Source organism: Aquarana catesbeiana, linkage group LG04, assembly GCF_042186555.1.
Source record: "Aquarana catesbeiana isolate 2022-GZ linkage group LG04, ASM4218655v1, whole genome shotgun sequence".
NCBI classification, from domain to species: domain Eukaryota; kingdom Metazoa; phylum Chordata; class Amphibia; order Anura; family Ranidae; genus Aquarana; species Aquarana catesbeiana.
In genome coordinates this window covers 411,357,220-411,375,493 of record NC_133327.1, presented here as the reverse complement: position 1 = coordinate 411,375,493, position 18,274 = coordinate 411,357,220, and the positions used below count along the sequence as shown (strand labels likewise).

Genomic DNA, 18,274 nt, shown 5'->3' with positions numbered 1-18,274 from the left:
CAGTGCAGACACCCCCCTCAGTGCAGGACCCCCCCAGCAGCACAGACACCCCCCAGTGCAGACCACCCCCTCAGTACAGACACCCCCCAGTGCAGACCCCCCCAGCATTAAAGATCCCCCTTAGTGCAGACACCCCCTTCAGTACAGACCCCCCTCAGTACAGACACACCCCAGTGCAGACCCCCCCCTCAGTACAGACCCCCCTATCAGTGCAGACCCCCCTCAGTACAGACACCCCCCAGCAGTGCAGACACCCCCCTTAGTATACAGACCCCCCTCAGTGCAGACACCCCCTTCAGTACAGGACCCCCCAGCAGTATAGACACCCCCCAGTGCAGACCACCCCCCTCAGTACAGACACCCCCCAGCCTTACAGACTCCCCCTCAGTGCAAACACCCCTCAGTACAGACACCCCCCTTTGTACAGGCACCCCCCTAGTGCAGACCCCCCCAGCATTGCAGACCCCCCTCAGTACAGACACCCCCCTTAGTACAGACACCCCCCTAGTACAGACACCCCCTTAGTACAGACACTCCCTAGTGCAGACCCCCCAGCATTACAGACTTCCCCTCAGTGCAGACCCCCCTTACATACCTCAACCACGCTGACAGTCTCCACTCTCCAGATACACACAGCGGTGTATGTCCCTCGAGCGCAGGCTCCTCCTCCTCTGTGGATGTAAACAGAGAGGAGGGGAGGCGGCTTCGGTCCGCTCCGCTGAGGAACACAGCAGCGCCAGGCACAGCTAACCAGGGCAGCGCCCAAGGGTGTCACCGCTCTGGCGGGCTGTGGGTGTCACTCGGTGCGGCCCGCACCACCTCTCAACGTCACTCACCGGGCCCCACTCGGCTGCGGGCCCCATAGCGCCTACATGTGTCGCTATGGCAGTAGTTCTGCCACTGATCTGGGCATTTTTTTTAGGTCACATAAGTAACCTTAAAGGGAATATTCCACTCTGCCCATTCAGAGCAAAATGACAGGTTTTCTTGAACCTCCCTGCCCCAACTACTGATATTCATCTTGAGAAACGTTTATGCCTTCCCCTGTATTAACATTGGGCCTAATTCCTCTGTAAGGTCCAAGTTTGACAGTTTTGGAGCTTTCACGCTCTCTCCTTCCCCATAAGACAGTGTTCAGGACTGGTGATATGCAACTGCATCTTAGGAGAAAGGGAAGAGGGTAACATTCCTATTTTTGGTCCATTGCTAAACCTTGTAACAATTCATGAGCACAATTAATGGCAATATCTTGTGTGTCTGCTCTAATTATTAGTATTCTAAATAAGCAAATACTTTAACCACTTGAACAACATTCCTTGTCACAGCATGGGTTGTGACAGATCCTCTTTATGGAGAGATTTGGACCCCAGATTTCTCCTCTGCCCTCTATTGCAGCCGATCAGACACAGATCGGTTTGAGCAGTTGCTTTACTGGTCATTAATGGTCAGGTAAACAAAGAACAGAAATAAGAAGTAATGAAATCCTTGTCGCTTCCTGTTTCTGACATCACACAGTGGAAGGAACAACATCTGTTCCTCTCACTGTGTGCCCAGAGCTGGATGCAGTTGGTCACATCCTTACCAGGGCTCTTCGATCGCACAGGAGAGCACGGTAAAGGTGGTGAGTCGGCAGCGGGAGGGGGGGTGGGACCACATTCCGTCGCCTGTAAAAGTAATCCAGCAGCTTGTTAGCCACTCAGATTACTTTTATCTTGTACAAAATTGCCAGCCCTAAAGAATAATATCTTGATCATTGCTGTAGCTGCAGCAATGACAGAGATATTACCCTTCCAATCTGAGGATGTTTATAAACGTACAGAGGACGGGAAGTGGTTAAAGGAGAAGTTTGGAATTTAAATAAAACAAACCATTAAACTCACCCAGGTGATCGATGCTATATCTGTCCCTTGCCAGCTCTGCAGTGAGAATTGAGCAATCAAACACCGCTGATTGCTCAGTTCTTTCCCCTCTGCATGACTGTCAGTCAGCGGTTCTCTGCTCCCCTCTCCAGCGCTCACTGGATCACTAGGTTGTGGAAGAGGCAGGAGGGGCTGGCTCAAGCCCTCAGCAGATCACTGAGAAACTGAGCCAGGTGCGGGTCCAGGCATCTGGGTGGATCCTGACCATATGGTCAGGATTTTTCCTGAGCCTGAACCAGCTGAGTGACGTCAGCCAACAGCGGGCTTTAGCTGTTGGCTGAAAATGGGTCACAGGAGTGCAGAACAAACTGCACTCTTGTGATCCATATGAGAAGTATGGCCAAAAAATGTTCAACCATACTTCTCCTTTAACCAGAACAGTACCAGAATGTTTCACCCACTTCACCCAGGCAATTTCATTTAAATTTTGAGACACATAGAGCTTTCTTTTCATGGTATTTAATAACCATTGTTCCTATCTACTTATGTCAACCATAAGACCCCTCTGTTCTCCAACCCGTCTTTCCACTGGTGCGTAGATAACATTTGACTTATTCAAACTTTGTTTAATGACAAACTCTCTCCAATGGGTTCCTTGGTCCATACTCCACCCCAGAGTCGATTTGGTTGACTGCAGAGATATCAACTCCATACTTACATTCTCCTAACTTGAATTCTCCTATGCATAGATCTCTAACTGAATTTAAGCAACTATTATTGCAGGAGCAAAGACCGACTTACGTGTTCTCCATGATACACAAACTGCTACTCTCAGCATTTTTCCCCCACGCCCCACCATTCTAGACCAAATGGAAATCTGAGCTTTGGACTTCAATCGATTACTCGGATTGGAATACGTTTCTTTTATTAACACATAAACTTTCTATCTCAGCCAAACACCAAGAGCAGAATAACAAAAATTATCTCTTGAAAGTATAAATGTCATACTGATTCACATGCATTTGATCCCAACAATTTCCGATGTATGTTGGTGGTGTTTGTCAGCACCAGGGAGTATGATTTATATTTGGGCTCAGTGTCCCTTCATTATTCCCTTCTGGTCAAAAGTTTTCAGAATTTCCAATACAATCATGGACATATCGCTCCAACCTGAAGTATTTATGTTAGTAGCCAGCCCAGTCTGGGGGAAAGGGTTAAACATTTTCGACTCAGTTCCCAGCTTTTGGTTTTGGTGGGCCCATTTGTTATATAAAACGGAGGGTTCCACCCACAAACTTGGCGTAGTTGGAGAAGGACCTCTCACGCCAACAGACTCTTTTTCGATCATCATGGGATCTTTCAAGTTCATTCGGAAACACTTATTGTGTCATATGCTTACTGCAGCCAGAAACGTGATAGCATGATAATGGCGTAAGCCAGCTAGTTCCTCTATGAAAGAATGGGTTTGTGAAATGAAAGAGATTCAATCCATGGAACAGATGATACACGTGGAAGAGAAACCCTAATGCCCCGTACACACGATCGGACATTCCAACAACAAAATCCATGGACGGATGTTGGTTCAAACTTGTCTTGTATACACACGGTCACACAAATCTTGTACGTCAAGAACGCGGTGGCGTACAACAAGAAAAATGAAGTTCAATAGCCAGTGCGACTCTTCTGCTTGATTCCGAGCATGCATGGAACTTTGTGCATCGGAATTGTGTACACAAGATCGGAATTTATGACAACGGATTTTGTTGTCGGAAAATTTGAGATCCAGACGGAAATTCCGATGGAAAATGTCCGATGGAGCCTAGACACGGTCGGAGTTTCTGACAACAATCTCCCATCGAACATTTTCCGTCAGAAAATCCAATCGTGTGTACGGGGCATAAGAAAGATCTCCAGTTTTTTGGCTCCAATGGGTACCCTTCCAAACCTCCGCTGGATTTTTTTTTTTTTATATCTGATAGTTGGCTTTTTTCTACCCCTTCTAAAGCCTTCAAACTAAGCCTGCTTAATCAGGAAAAATTGATAGATGTTATTTCCTCCCTTTTTTATTTCTTTCCTTTGGTTCTCATTTCTTCTCTTCTCCTACTATTCTTCTCTATCCTTCTACAAGGATTTTGTTCACTGCATATAATATATACTAATGTAACGGCTGTGTACGGATTACAGGTCACACAAGACATGTATATTGCTCCGCAGGGTGTTCGTCTCCACTCTCATCTCGAATTTCTACATACTATCTTACAACAATGTATTTATCGACATAATTGCCTAATGTTGTTTAATAATGGCTTAATTATCTCTTTTTTATATGACCCATACCTACATATTCCTATGCTGTTTTGTCGGTTAACATAGCTTCCCATTTGATTTAGATTTTTGAAAATTAAATAAAACATACATTATACATAAAAAAATGGAAAAAACGGATCCCTCACTTTCTGTTGAAAAAAATTAAATAGAAAATGGCCAAACAAGTAAGTAAGGGAGGTATGGGGTTAATATACAGGTCATATCAGAGACAGGATGGGGCTGATATACACTGTAGAGGGGTCAATGACATTTGAGGGATGGATTTTAATATTGTAGGTACTGCTATTAGATTGCACTGGTACTGGCTGGTGCTTACTGCTAACAGCAACCTTTGTTTACTATCTGTGATTGGTCCCAGTGATCACATGACATGAAGCCACACTAATTGGCTCCTAACCTTTTGCTTGGGATCCGCTGTGTCCAATCACAAGGACAGAGGACTGGTGTGTGAAGGCATGCTTAGGAGCACAGTTCTGAGTGGATGTACTTATATTTCCTTCTGGAACATTGCAGGGTACAGTGGGCGGTCTACTCAACCCCTGGACCATTTGGCTGGCCAAAGACCAAAGCACTTTTTGCGATTCAGGCACTGTGTCGCTTTAACTGACAATTGCGCGGTGCGACGTGGCTCCCAAACAAAACTGACGTCCTTTTTTCCCCACAAATAGAGCTTTCTTTTATCACTGCGGTTTTTATTTTTTGCGCTATAAACTAAAAAAGAGCGACAATTTTGAAAAAAAGTAATATTTTTTACGTTTTTTCTTAATAAATATCCCCAAAAAATAAATAAAAAACATTTTTTTCCACAGTTTAGGCCGATACATATTCTTCTACATATTTTTGGTAAAAAAAATCGCAATAAGCGTATATTGATTGGTTTGCGCAAAAGTTATAGCATCTACAAAATAGGGGCTAGTTTTATGGCATTTCTATTACAGGAGAGCACGGTAAAGGTGGTGAGTCGGCAGCAGGAGGGGGGGTGGGACCCCATTCCGTCGCCTGTAAAAGTAATCCAGCAGCTTGTTAGCCACTCAGATTACTTTTATCTTGTACAAAATTGCCAGCCCTAAAGAATAATATCTTGATCATTGCTGTAGCTGCAGCAATGACAGAGATATCACCCTTCCCATCTGAGGATGTTTATAAACGTACGGAGGACGGGAAGTGGTTAAAAGAGAAGTTTGGAATTTTAAAAAAACAAACCATTAAACTCACCTAGATGATCGATGCTATATCTGTCCCCTGCCAGCTCTGCAGTGAGAATTGAGCAATCAAACACCGCTGATTGCTCAGTTCTTTCCCCTCTGCATGACTGTCAGTCAGCGGTTCTCTGCTCCCCCCTCCAGCGCTCACTGGAGCACTAGGTTGTGGAAGGAGCAGGAGGGGCTGGCTCAAGCCCTCAGCAGATCACTGAGAAGCTGAGCCAGGTGCGGGTCCAGGCATCTGGGTGGATCCTGACCATATGGTCAGGATTTTTCCTGAGCCTGAACCAGCTGAGTGACGTCAGCCAACAGCGGGCTTTAGCTGTTGGCTGAAAATGGGTCACAGGAGTGCAGAACAAACTGCACTCTTGTGATCCATATGAGAAGTATGGCCAAAAAATGTTCAACCATACTTCTCCTTTAACCAGAACAGTACCAGAATGTTTCACCCACTTCACCCAGGCAATTTCATTTAAATTTTGAGACACATAGAGCTTTCTTTTCATGGTATTTAATAACCATTGTTCCTGTCTACTTATGTCAACCATAAGACCCCTCTGTTCTCCAACCCGTCTTTCCACTGGTGCGTAGATAACATTTGACTTATTCAAACTTTGTTTAATGACAAACTCTCTCCAATGGGTTCCTTGGTCCATACTCCACCCCAGAGTCGATTTGGTTGACTGCAGAGATATCAACTCCATACTTACATTCTCCTAACTTGAATTCTCCTTTGCATAGATCTCTAACTGAATTTAAGCAACTATTATTGCAGGAGCAAAGACCGACTTACGTGTTCTCCATGATACACAAACTGCTACTCTGAGCATTTTTCCCCCACGCCCCACCATTCTAGGCCAAATGGAAATCTGAGCTTTGGACTTCAATCGATTGCTCGGATTGGAATACATTTATTTTATTAACACATAAACTTTCTATCTCAGCCAAACACCAAGAGCAGAATAACAAAAATTATCTCTTGAAAGTATAAATGTCATACTGATTCACATGCATTTGATCCCAACAATTTCCGATGTATGTTGGTGGTGTTTGTCAGCACCAGGGAGTATGATTTATATTTGGGCTCAGTGTCCCTTCATTATTCCCTTCTGGTCAAAAGTTTTCAGAATTTCCAATACAATCATGGACATATCGCTCCAACCTGAAGTATTTATGTTAGCAGCCAGCCCAGGCTGAGGGAAAGGGTTAAACATTTTCGACTCAGTTCCCAGCTTTTGGTTTTGGTGGGCCCATTTGTTATATAAAACGGAGGGTTCCACCCACAAACTTGGCGTAGTTGGAGAAGGACCTCTCACGCCAACAGACTCTTTTTCGATCATCATGGGATCTTTCAAGTTCATTCGGAAACACTTATTGTGTCATATGCTTACTGCAGCCAGAAACGTGATAGCATGATAATGGCGTAAGCCAGCTAGTTCCTCTATGAAAGAATGGGTTTGTGAAATGAAAGAGATTCAATCCATGGAACAGATGATACACGTGGAAGAGAAACCCTAATGCCCCGTACACACAATCGGACATTCCGACAACAAAATCCATGGACGGATGTTGGTTCAAACTTGTCTTGTATACACACGGTCACACAAATCTTGTACGTCAAGAACGCGGTAGCGTACAACAAGAAAAATGAAGTTCAATAGCCAGTGCGGCTCTTCTGCTTGATTCCGAGCATGCATGGAACTTTGTGCATCGGAATTGTGTACACAAGATCGGAATTTACGACAACGGATTTTGTTGTCGGAAAATTTGAGATCCAGATCTCAAATTTTGTGTGACGGAAATTCCGATGGAAAATGTCCGATGGAGCCTAGACACGGTCGGAGTTTCCGACAACAATCTCCCATCGAACATTTTCCGTCAGAAAATCCGATCGTGGGTACGGGGCATAAGAAAGATCTCCAGTTTTTTTGGCTCCAATGGGTACCCTTCCAAACCTCCGCTGGATTTTTTTTTTTTTATATCTTTTTTCTACCCCTTCTAAAGCCTTCAAACTAAGCCTGCTTAATCAGGAAAAATTGATAGATGTTATTTCCTCCCTTTTTTATTTCTTTCCTTTGGTTCTCATTTCTTCTCTTCTCCTACTATTCTTCTCTATCCTTCTGCAAGGATTTTGTTCACTGCATATAATATATACTAATGTAACGGCTGTGTACGGATTACAGGTCACACAAGACATGTATATTGCTCCGCAGGGTGTTCGTCTCCACTCTCATCTCGAATTTCTACATACTATCTTACAACAATGTATTTATCGACATAATTGCCTAATGTTGTTTAATAATGGCTTAATTATCTCTTTTTTATAAGACACATACCTACATATTCCTATGCTGTTTTGTCGGTTGACATTTGATTTAGATTTTTGAAAATTAAATAAAACATACATTATACATAAAAAAATGGAAAAAACGGATCCCTCACTTTCTGTTGGAAAAAAAAAAAAAATTCAATAGAAAATGCCCAAACAAGTAAGTAAGGGAGGTATGGGGTTAATATACAGGTCATATCAGAGACAGGATGGGGCTGATATACACTGTAGAGGGGTCAATGACATTAGAGGGATGGATTTTAATATTGTAGGTACTGCTATTAGATTGCACTGGTACTGGCTGGTGCTTACTGCTAACAGCAACCTTTGTTTACTATCTGTGATTGGTCCCAGTGATCACATGACATGAAGCCACACTTATTGGCTCCTAACCTTTTGCTTGGGATCCGCTGTGTCCAATCACAAGGACAGAGGACTGGTGTGTGAAGGCATGCTTAGGAGCACAGTTCTGAGTGGATGTACTTATTTTTCCTTCTGGAACATTGCAGGGTACAGTGGGCGGTCTACTCAAACTCCGGACCATTTGGCTGGCCAAAGACCAAAGCACTTTTTGCGATTCAGGCACTGTGTCGCTTTAACTGACAATTGCGCGGTGCGACGTGGCTCCCAAACAAAACTGACGTCCTTTTTTCCCCACAAATAGAGCTTTCTTTTGGTGGTATTTTATCACTGGGGTTTTTATTTTTTGCGCTATAAACTAAAAAAGAGCGACAATTTTGAAAAAAAAGTAATATTTTTTACGTTTTTTCTTAATAAATATCCCCAAAAAATAAATAAAAAACATTTTTTTTTTGTTTAGGCCGATACATATTCTTCTACATATTTTTGGTAAAAAAAAATCGCAATAAGCGTATATTGATTGGTTTGCGCAAAAGTTATAGCAGCTACAAAATAGGGGCTAGTTTTATGGCATTTCTATTAATAATTTTTTTTTTTTACTAGTAATGGCGGCGATCAGTGATTTTTATCGTGACTGCGACATTATGGCGGACATGTCAGACAATTTTGACACATTTTTGGGACCACTGGCATTAATACAGCGATCAGTGCGATTAAAAATGCATTGATTACTGTAAAAATGTCACTGGCAGTGAAGGAGTTAACACTAGGGGGCAGTGAAGGGGTTAATGTGTGTCCTAGTTTGTGTTCTAACTGAAGGGGGGAGGGGACTGTGCAGGGAAGCTAACAGATCGCTGTACATACTCTGTATGAACAGACGATCTGTCAGTTCTCCTCTCAGAGAACCGGAAACTGTGTGTTTACACACACAGTTCCCGGTTCTCCGTGTGCCCCGAGCGATCGCGAGAGCCTGGCGGTGATCGAGACCGCCGGGCACTCGCATTCCCTCGAGGGGGTGAGTGGGGGCGGCGCGTCCCCTAGTTGCCACAGAGCGAAGCGACGTTACCGACGTTATTTCGCCCAGCCATGCCATTCTGCTGCAGTATAACTGCGGCGGCTGGTCGGCATGTGGTTTTAAAGTGTTTTGTTTTATCCTATATCAAGATACACGTTATAATGCTGCTTTGATTGTGCCTGTATTCTGCTTTTAGTAAACAGTTCTGTTGTATAAAACAGAAAAAATATGTTTTTTGACTCTATTGATCAGATATTTCATACAACAGTTTTTACTCCTTTAGCTAATCAATCCCAACGACGTAATGTGTTAAGAATTGTTACCTTTGCAAACACCATTGTAATTTGTACAACAATCTCCTTTTGCCATGCAGTCATCTGAGCATGAGCAATGACTGCCTGCAAGCCGAGTCTCTCCACATCGTGCCTTACTGCATGTCCATTCCTCCTCTGCAAAAAAAAAAAAAAAATTATTTGCAATTCATACATCATGCTACTAAATCAACAACCCTGTCACAAAACTAAATCCTTTAAGGCTTCTCCTAGACCCATCTAATAATTGTGATTATGTGTTGTGAAAAAAGTTTGCCCCTTGCAACAGACATTGAAATTCGTAAAAGGGCTTCGGTCTTGCAGCACTGGGGTCATTGGTTTGAATCCCAACCACGACACTACTTGCATTGAATTTGCATGTTCTCCCTGTGCCTGCGTGGGTTTCTTCTGGGTACTCCGGTTTTTCCTCCAACACACCAAAGACATGCTGGTAGGTTAATTGGCTCCTGTTTAAATTGGCCTTAATATGTGTATGTCTGAATATGCGTTAGGGAGTTTAGATTGTAAGCTCTTTGAGGGCAGGGAAGGATGAGAATGTATAATAAATATGTAAAGTGCTGCGTACATTGATGGCACTATATAAGTACCTGCAATAAATAAACAAAATGAATAATAAACATGTTGAAAAATCTGTGGGGTTGATTTACTAAAGGCCAATAGACTGTGTGCCTTGGAAAGTGCAATTGCACTCTGCAAGTGCAGTTGCTCCAGAGCTTAGTAAATGAGGTAAAGCTTCACTTTGCAAAGAATACCCAATCACATGCAAGGAAAATTAAAAAAAACAGCATTTTTGCTTGCACATGATTGGTTGATGAAAGTCAGCTGAGCCTCTGCTCATTTACTAAACTCTGGAGCAACTGCTCTTGCCGTGTGCAACTGCACTTTCCAAAGTGCACAGTCTTTTTGCCTTTAGTAAATCAACCCCTAAGTGTGTGATAATAAGCTCTTCCAACCCTCACAAATGTTAGTTTTCAATAGCTAACTTAGAAAATGACCTTATGGAGGAACAGCTTAAAATAAAAGGTGTAACAGTTTTTCAACATATTCTGCTAGTTTAGAGATATGGAGGTTATTTACTAAAGGCAAATCCACTCTTTGCACTACAAGTGCAAACTACAAGTGCATTTGGAAGTGCAGTCGCTGTAGATCCGAGGGGGACATGCAAGGAAAATAAAAAGCTGCATTTTAGCTTGCACATGATTGGATAATAAAATCAGCAGAGCTTCCACTCATTTCAGATCTTCCCCTCAGATCTACACTGACTGCACTTCCAAGTGCACTTTTAGTGCAATTTCAAGTGCACTTTGCACTTGGAGTTTGCACTTGTAGTGCAAAGTGGATTTGCCTTTCGTAAATAACCCCCATAGTTTACCTAGTTAAAGTGGAATTAAGCCCAATTGTTTCTTTTGAATTTTGGATAGTGTGAAAAAGGATTAAAACCTCTTGGGGTTTTATTGATGTGTCTATGTCACCTTTAGAGTGATTCTCCTTTCACTTTCTGTGTGATCACACAAACAGAGAGTGAAGGGAAATCTCCCAATAGGAACACTGACAGCAATAATATATATAGGTATAATATAATTGCTTCGTCAGAAAGCATTTTCATCTTGAACCATCAGTTGACACTGTTCCATTTCATGTTTGCCAGGATTTCCATTTGATTCCTTGATTGAAAAAGCCTGTTTACACAACTTGTTCTTATGTTCTCAATCTCAAGCTGAAATGTACGTACGCACAGGGAATACTGGTCACACAGAGAATTCTTTGCATTCACTGAGAAAAATGCAAGGCTTTCTGTGAGTGGTGTCAGTGGTGTCTTTGCTGACCAAGTGACAGTAGGGGTGATTTACTAAACTGGTGCAATCAGAATCTGGTGCCACTTTGCATGGTAGCCAATAAGTATGAAGTGTGACTTGTGAAGATATCCCAGTATGAGCGGTGACTGGTGAACACATCCCATCCCATAAATCCATATAGTCAAAAGTGGACTGCATTTTGTAAATACTGCCGACCACAGATGGAGCAGCTCCTGGTCCCTCTCATCCTTTTCTGGTGACACAGATGCCATAGCCCTGGAGTTCCTGTAAGGTTTTTGGGAGACCATAATTCCCTGGGCTCGGTGAGACCAACATATTGGTCTTTACAGCTGGTAAGGAGACAACTTATTCACCTGGGTGTTTCGCTTCATTGGACAAGGGACTCCTTTTTCATCACAGTGCCGATCACACTTTCACTGAGAACCCCTTTTTTTTTTCTTTTTGCAAATTTATTGGAACTTTGAATACTGCCATTGTGGATTACACTGATCCACATCTGAGGATCACCAACCGCATTTTTGTTTGTGCGTTTGCCAATTATGTATATGTGATTTCAAATGTCACTTGGGTGATTTATTTTTCTTATTACTAGCACAATTTATTATTGTCTGCTTTAGTTTTCTGGTTCAGTATGATTTTCACTTTATGTCTATTTTTTCTATTTTAAGAATTTAGCGCTGCACTAATATATATATAATTCACGGTAGCCAATAAGCTTCTAACTTCAGCTTGTTTAATTAAGCTTTGGCAATAAGACCTGAAAGCTGATTGGTCTCTAAGCAGAGTTGCATCAGATTTTGCATTCTCCAGCTTTAGTAAAAAAAAAAAACAATTAGACGATGGTGATCGCTGTAGCAGCAGCATTTACTACAGGTATTCTTGGCTTCCGCAGTGGTCCCGCAGTTATGGCATATAGTCCAGGCTAGACCAATGTAACTATGCAATGAAATCTATACCTGGAATTCAGAGACCCTACTAAAATGCCATCTTGCATTAAATAACAGGATATTTATAGGCACAGTACTATGGAATGTAAATGTATTTGTATATAGCACTGCAACTGCAATAATGATATGCGGTAAAGGAAATGGAGAGAAAAAGTTATGCATTTCCCTTTTTGTTCTTTTAATTATAAAGACAATAAGGTACTCTGGAGGGTAATGTTAAAAGTTGCCTCTTGTAGCAATTGAGCCAGCCTTTTCGAACAAAGCCCCACCGTCATACCAGTAGTATCCACAACTCTCCAAATAGCACATATGCAGTACATTAGTTAGATTTCCAAATATTGTGGTGCCACCAAAATGTTCTTTGGTACCAAATGACTGTGAGCATTTTACACCCAACATTTGCAAGCTCAGATGAGCTACTACTGTCATGATAACAGACAGATATCATGGCGACTAGACTAAAAAAGATCCTAAATATGACATTTCTAAACTACTCTTAATTAGTGGAAGAGACAAGCAAAGTGTTTACATCCTCTAACCTGTTTACATTGTACATTACATTACTAAATGAGAGGTACTCTTTGGGTTATGTGTTTGGATGATTACAATGACAAGTTCTTACTGTGCAACCTGGACTTTACAATGACAGAAACTTTAAAATACAACTTAAAAAGGATGTAAACCCTCACATATACCCAGTGAAGTGAACAGCCTCAGATGATACACAGAGATGAAACAAATCTCCCTACATAAGTTTTACTTGTTTATCTGCTGTCTTCAGCTTTATATACTGTTTAGAAAGTGCAGATTGTGTTAGAATTTTCACTCCCTCATTATGCACTGTGAGAGAAGTGTGGATTACACTGGGAGACAGCTGATTGGAGGAAAGGCACCCCCTCCAGATAGGCAGAGACTTTCAGAACTGTCCTGTGAGTAAAGCAGCTTTCTGCTAATCTATTTATAGCACCCACCCTGACACAAAATTCAGGCTGGTTTTATCAAATGTGTCAGAAAATTTGTCAGATGTTATCATGCTGATAAAGGTAGAACAGAGCAGGAGAAAGACACAGTGCTTTGAAGAGAGATAAGAAAACACTACAGATATATGTGCCCAGCTCAAATTTCATGAATCGGGTTTACATCCACTTTAAGACCTATAATGAGTTGTTTCACTTCATCTGAAATAAACACTGGAAAAAGAAAAATACTATATGTAGCCAATAGCTTCACAATAATAATGATATTAAATTCATTATTAAACTCACTTGGTTTAATGCACAGATCGTCAAAGTCAAAACAGCAGTTCTTTTGTTGTGTACACTGGGAATCACAGCGACAGTCACCGTCCCTTACATTTTCTGTATTGTAGCATCTTTGTCTGCATGACACTAAAATATAAGTCAGGAATATAATTAATTAATATAATCTTAATTTAAATATTTGACGAAATAGAATAAACATGACCTTTGTATTTGCTCTTTGAATTTTGCATTTCCTTTAATTACTGCCAAGCAATAGCAGTAAAAAAAAGTTGGAAAAGGATCTTGAGAACTGCTTACTATTGCTTGAAATACAACTTAAAATATAAATAAAATCCTGTATTGTGCCCCCCTGTTAAACATTGCCTGTCTTACCTAAATAATCTCCTGATTCACATGAACTAGGTTGGATAAAGATGGATAGCTCATTCACCTATACAGCTAGTACCTACAGACATACAATAGTTCTGAAATGTTAGCTTCAAAACCTGTTGAATGACATATCTGACCACACAGTTAATCCTGTGTGTCTTGTCGGTAGAGACAGTGTACACTTGGTGAAATATTACCTTCCCTCTGTTCAATGAGAGATAGATATTATCCTAAAAGAATTATGCAACAACATGCAAAATTTTTATGTGCAATAGTAAGTGTCTCTGGTGTCAAAAACACTCTATCACCCCTAGGGTAACCCTAGACAGACCGATTCTCATCCGTGTATTAAAATGAACCATTAGAAGGGGGTAGCATGGGACCATTTATGGCTATCCTAAGTGGGGCACCTAAAGGGAAATTCAAACGTATACCATATTTAGCTACTATATCATTAAAATAAAAATGGAAGTAGTATCTGGTATTATTAACGAAATGCAGACGTCTGGAAGCCTATAGCTCATGAATTGGATGTTTAGCCCCACGACTTCTACTTCCATACCTCCCGTTATTTTTAAAGTACCTATCATGGGCTGCCTCACTGAAAAGTATTGGGGAGAGGGAGTGAGCAAAAATGTAAACTTTATGGCCTTAAGTTTCATTTGCATAAATGAGTACCCTGGGGTTTGAGGCATCCTATGCACTCAGGAAAAAGGAACCTGCATATAATTTCTTCTACAAGTTTAAGGGTCCATGGCCTAAACAAAGGCTGCTTCTAGGAGTTCAGCGTTATACCTGTACAAGCAGCTAATGATATCCTATTAGGATGTTTAGAGGCAGAAAGAAAAACCACTTTCATCTTGCATTTTTGAGAATAGTTTTCTGGCAGAAAGAACATCACTGAACACTCCTAAACACTCCTAAACGCCTGTACAAAAACTCTCTATATGAGCGTTCTTTTCTGCCAAAAGAACTGTTGTTTTAAGTATAACTAAAGGCAAATTTTTTTTTTCGGTGTTGGATAGAGGGGAGAGGGATTACAAAGCTTGTCGGTTTTTATCCCAGTTTGTGCCCCCATTAAGGAGATTCACCCTCTCTATTTGTCCTGTTATCATTGAAAGTGAAAGTAAAAGAAAATCCCAAGAAAATGTCCCCAGAAAAGTAATAGAAAGGAAATCTACCAACGGGGACACTAGATCTGGTGACCTGGGGGTCCCCAAGGAATTCCCTTAATTTGCAGGGATTTCTTCTCACTTCCTGTTTGGCTATGGGACAGGAAGTGAAGGGAAATCTCCCTAATGGGACACAGATGTCGGAAAAAAAATTACAAGTATTATACCCCTCCCTTGCTCTATCCAAAATGAAAACAAAAGTTTTGCCTATAGTTCTACTTGAAGGCCAGTGTGCATAGAATCTAAATATCGACCTTCATCCTTGGGGCCATCCACATATGGTTATGTTCTCCATGCATGGACAAACAAGCATGATTTTGCTGGCAAGAAGCATCTTCTTGAAATGTTTAGCTTTGCCCCAGAGGATTTCCCAAGATGTCATAAAAAACAGCATTTATTTATCTGAAATTTTACTTCTTGGTATATGGTCAATTTAGGTTCTGTACTCACTCTACAAAATATACTATAATTTACATAAATAAAATGAGGACAAAAAAATTTCTATCTGTAAGAGATGTGTTTTTCCTTTATTGAAAGTTAACAGTATGGAAGTAGTACTAGGCCTCTTATATGTATGGGTGTTCCCTCTCTAATCAGATTTTTGTGCTGACAAGGAAGTCCATTGTACAGAGCATACAAGAAAGCTGGCACGCAACGTAAAACCAGTCTGGTATTTCAAGTTTTAACAGCTGTCAAAATGAAAATTTTCTCAGGATTGTCTGGCACCGATTAAGGCAGCTTGCTCAAGCAGCTTGGTAGGGCTACATAAGTCTCTTTTATATAGCTGCCACCTTTCTGTGCACATGCCCATTTTTAAACAGTCACACCCTCCCCATTTTTATTTGCATTCAATTTTCCACAGACTGAAACCATTTTGGGCTGATAAACAACCCTGGTGAACCCCCATCCCCATTTCTAAGCATTTCCCCAGGCTTTCACTTAAACCTGCACATGGATTCTCTTCTCTATACTCCTTGGAGCTCCTGAGCACCCTTTGGCTTCCCTATCAGCCAACTAACCAAAAGTATTCCAGATTTGGGAGCTGTGTGTATTTTCCTTGGGGACAGTTTCTGATTAGGGCATTTCATCTGGTTGGGCACCGTAAATAGTGTCACATTCTTTACAGGTATTTTAGATTTAGCCCCAACATCTGTTACATCAATTAGAGGCAGCACCAATAGAATGGGATTGTCAGGGCCACCATTAGTAATCATTAAGCCCTATACAGCTTACCTTATATAGCCCCCTACACCTGACAGGCCCAGGTTCTGACCAACACCCCCAGCCACCAAGCAGAGAAGAAGGAGCCTGTCTGCACAGTCCCCCATAGAGAAACTTGGGTGTGGCAACATTGAACTAACAGTACAAAGCACAGGGGTTGAATATGTATACTATACAGAATGCAGGTGTCAGGTGTATACAACATACAGAATGCAGGTGTCAGGAACATGTAACATACAGTGTGCAGTAGTCAGAAGAGGGTAATGCAGGAGTCAGAAGAGGGTAATGTATAGAGTGCATTGGTCAGGACTGGTTAACGTACAGGGGTCAAGATTATGTAATGTATAGATTGCGGGGGTTAGGAGTTTGTAAAGTACATAGTTCGGGGGCAGGCATATGTAATGTACATGCTGCCTGCTGAGTGGTTGCTACAGATTACAACATCTTGCACATTATCATCCCATTTAATTGAATATGGCTATGCCTCAATCGTGTGCAATGCTGCACGATGGAGTGGGTTTTTAAGGGTTAAAACAGGTGGTGAGGGAGCAACGTATTGTCTCCTCTCTACCTGTCAAATGCCCTCTGAAATTTCCTCTGAAAAGCAATCCACCCAGATCAATCTTCAGAGGGTGACATAAGTGTAAACTAGCCCTAAGGAGTTCAGCCAACCAGGTATCAATCAAATATTCCCAAGGGATCCATTGGTGGTTATTCTAACTCCAAAAACTTTAAATAATCAGAGCTGCCAACACAGAATGAAAGATTTAATCTACTTAGTGAACCAAAGTGCAGCATTCAATCCACTTGTATAAACCCAAATAATCTCAATCAGTGATTCCCACTTCACTTAAACATATTCCAAATAATGCAATAAACTAAATACTTCAAATAATACCTTTGTTTTTTCCTACTGTGAGGTATTTAGTTTATTGCATTATTCGGAATATGTTTACATAAAGTGGGAATCACTGGTTTGAAAAAATTTGGGTTTATACAAGTGGATGGATCATTGCACTTGAGTTCACCATAGTGAGCCAATCAGGTATACTCTGCCAATTCAGCAGGGAGCCCGGGGGCAGAGAGAGGAGTCTTTACTTTGGGGCACTGCGGAGTAACCTCACAGTCTGCAGTAATTAAAAGAAAACGTCACCAGGTCCCATTTGTTTAGTAGGGGGACGGGAGCAAAAACAAGATTATTTAATGATTTTTGGGCACAAGCAGAGTAATCCTGCATGCCACGGTTTTCAGCAATTAACCTAAAGTTCCAGCCTACTCTAGCAGATTGATATAAAAGAGGAGGCCAGAACTTTAATTTAATTAATGAGAAATGCGTTGCGGTGGATTATTCCACTTGCGCCCAAAAATCATTAAATAGTCCTGTTTCTGCCCTTGGACCCCTGCTGAACAAATGCGGCTTGTAGAAGTTTTTATTAATGCTGCTGAGATTACTCTGTGGTGCCCCAAAGTAAAGAGTCCTCTCTCTGTCTCTGGAAGTAGGAAGTGAATATATTTCTAGATCTATATATGCCTACTGTATAACATAGGAAATCTTCCTATTTTGAGTTCAGGTCCACTTTAAGAGGTCTGCAACAACTTTTTCTTTTTATTTACATAAAAAGAAGCACCTCTTTAGAATTTTTAGATTTTTCACTCGGTTCAATGTTACCAAATGAGAACAAAAAATGAGGTGGGACTTTACAAATAAACTTGCAGGGTCTAATAAATACACATACCAAAAAGGCTTAAAATATAAACAAATCTTTAATTTCCATATACAAATGGTTAGATTTTAAAAAGTTGAATACAACTGGTTAAACAACTGGTTAAAACCACAGTTACTGTAAGTCTATCCTGGATGTGCTGGCCCTGGCTGGAGAATCGAGAAAACTGGACTACGCGTTTTGTGGGGAGTCCCGCTTCATCAGGGCCTTAGATTGGAGCACAAATTTGTACATGTACCGCAAAGATGTACAAACATATTATTAACAAACAACGTTTATAAAAATTAACAAATAATTATATTACCAAGAAATATTAAACATTAAAAACTTTCAATAT

At 41.2% G+C, this 18,274-nt stretch overlaps 1 protein-coding gene across 2 annotated transcripts in view; it reads right to left on the bottom strand.

The window, feature by feature from the left end:
• The window catches only part of ENPP3 (ectonucleotide pyrophosphatase/phosphodiesterase 3), a 189,109-nt gene that overhangs the window by 145,250 nt on the left and 25,585 nt on the right, over positions 1-18,274 (bottom strand). For both annotated transcript variants that reach the window (XM_073627288.1, XM_073627289.1), the window contains exons 3-4: positions 13,455-13,577; positions 9,417-9,542 (exon numbers count right to left, since the gene is read on the bottom strand). In XM_073627288.1, the coding sequence (XP_073483389.1) occupies positions 9,417-9,542; positions 13,455-13,577 (249 nt within the window). The remainder of the gene's footprint in view (positions 1-9,416; positions 9,543-13,454; positions 13,578-18,274) is intronic.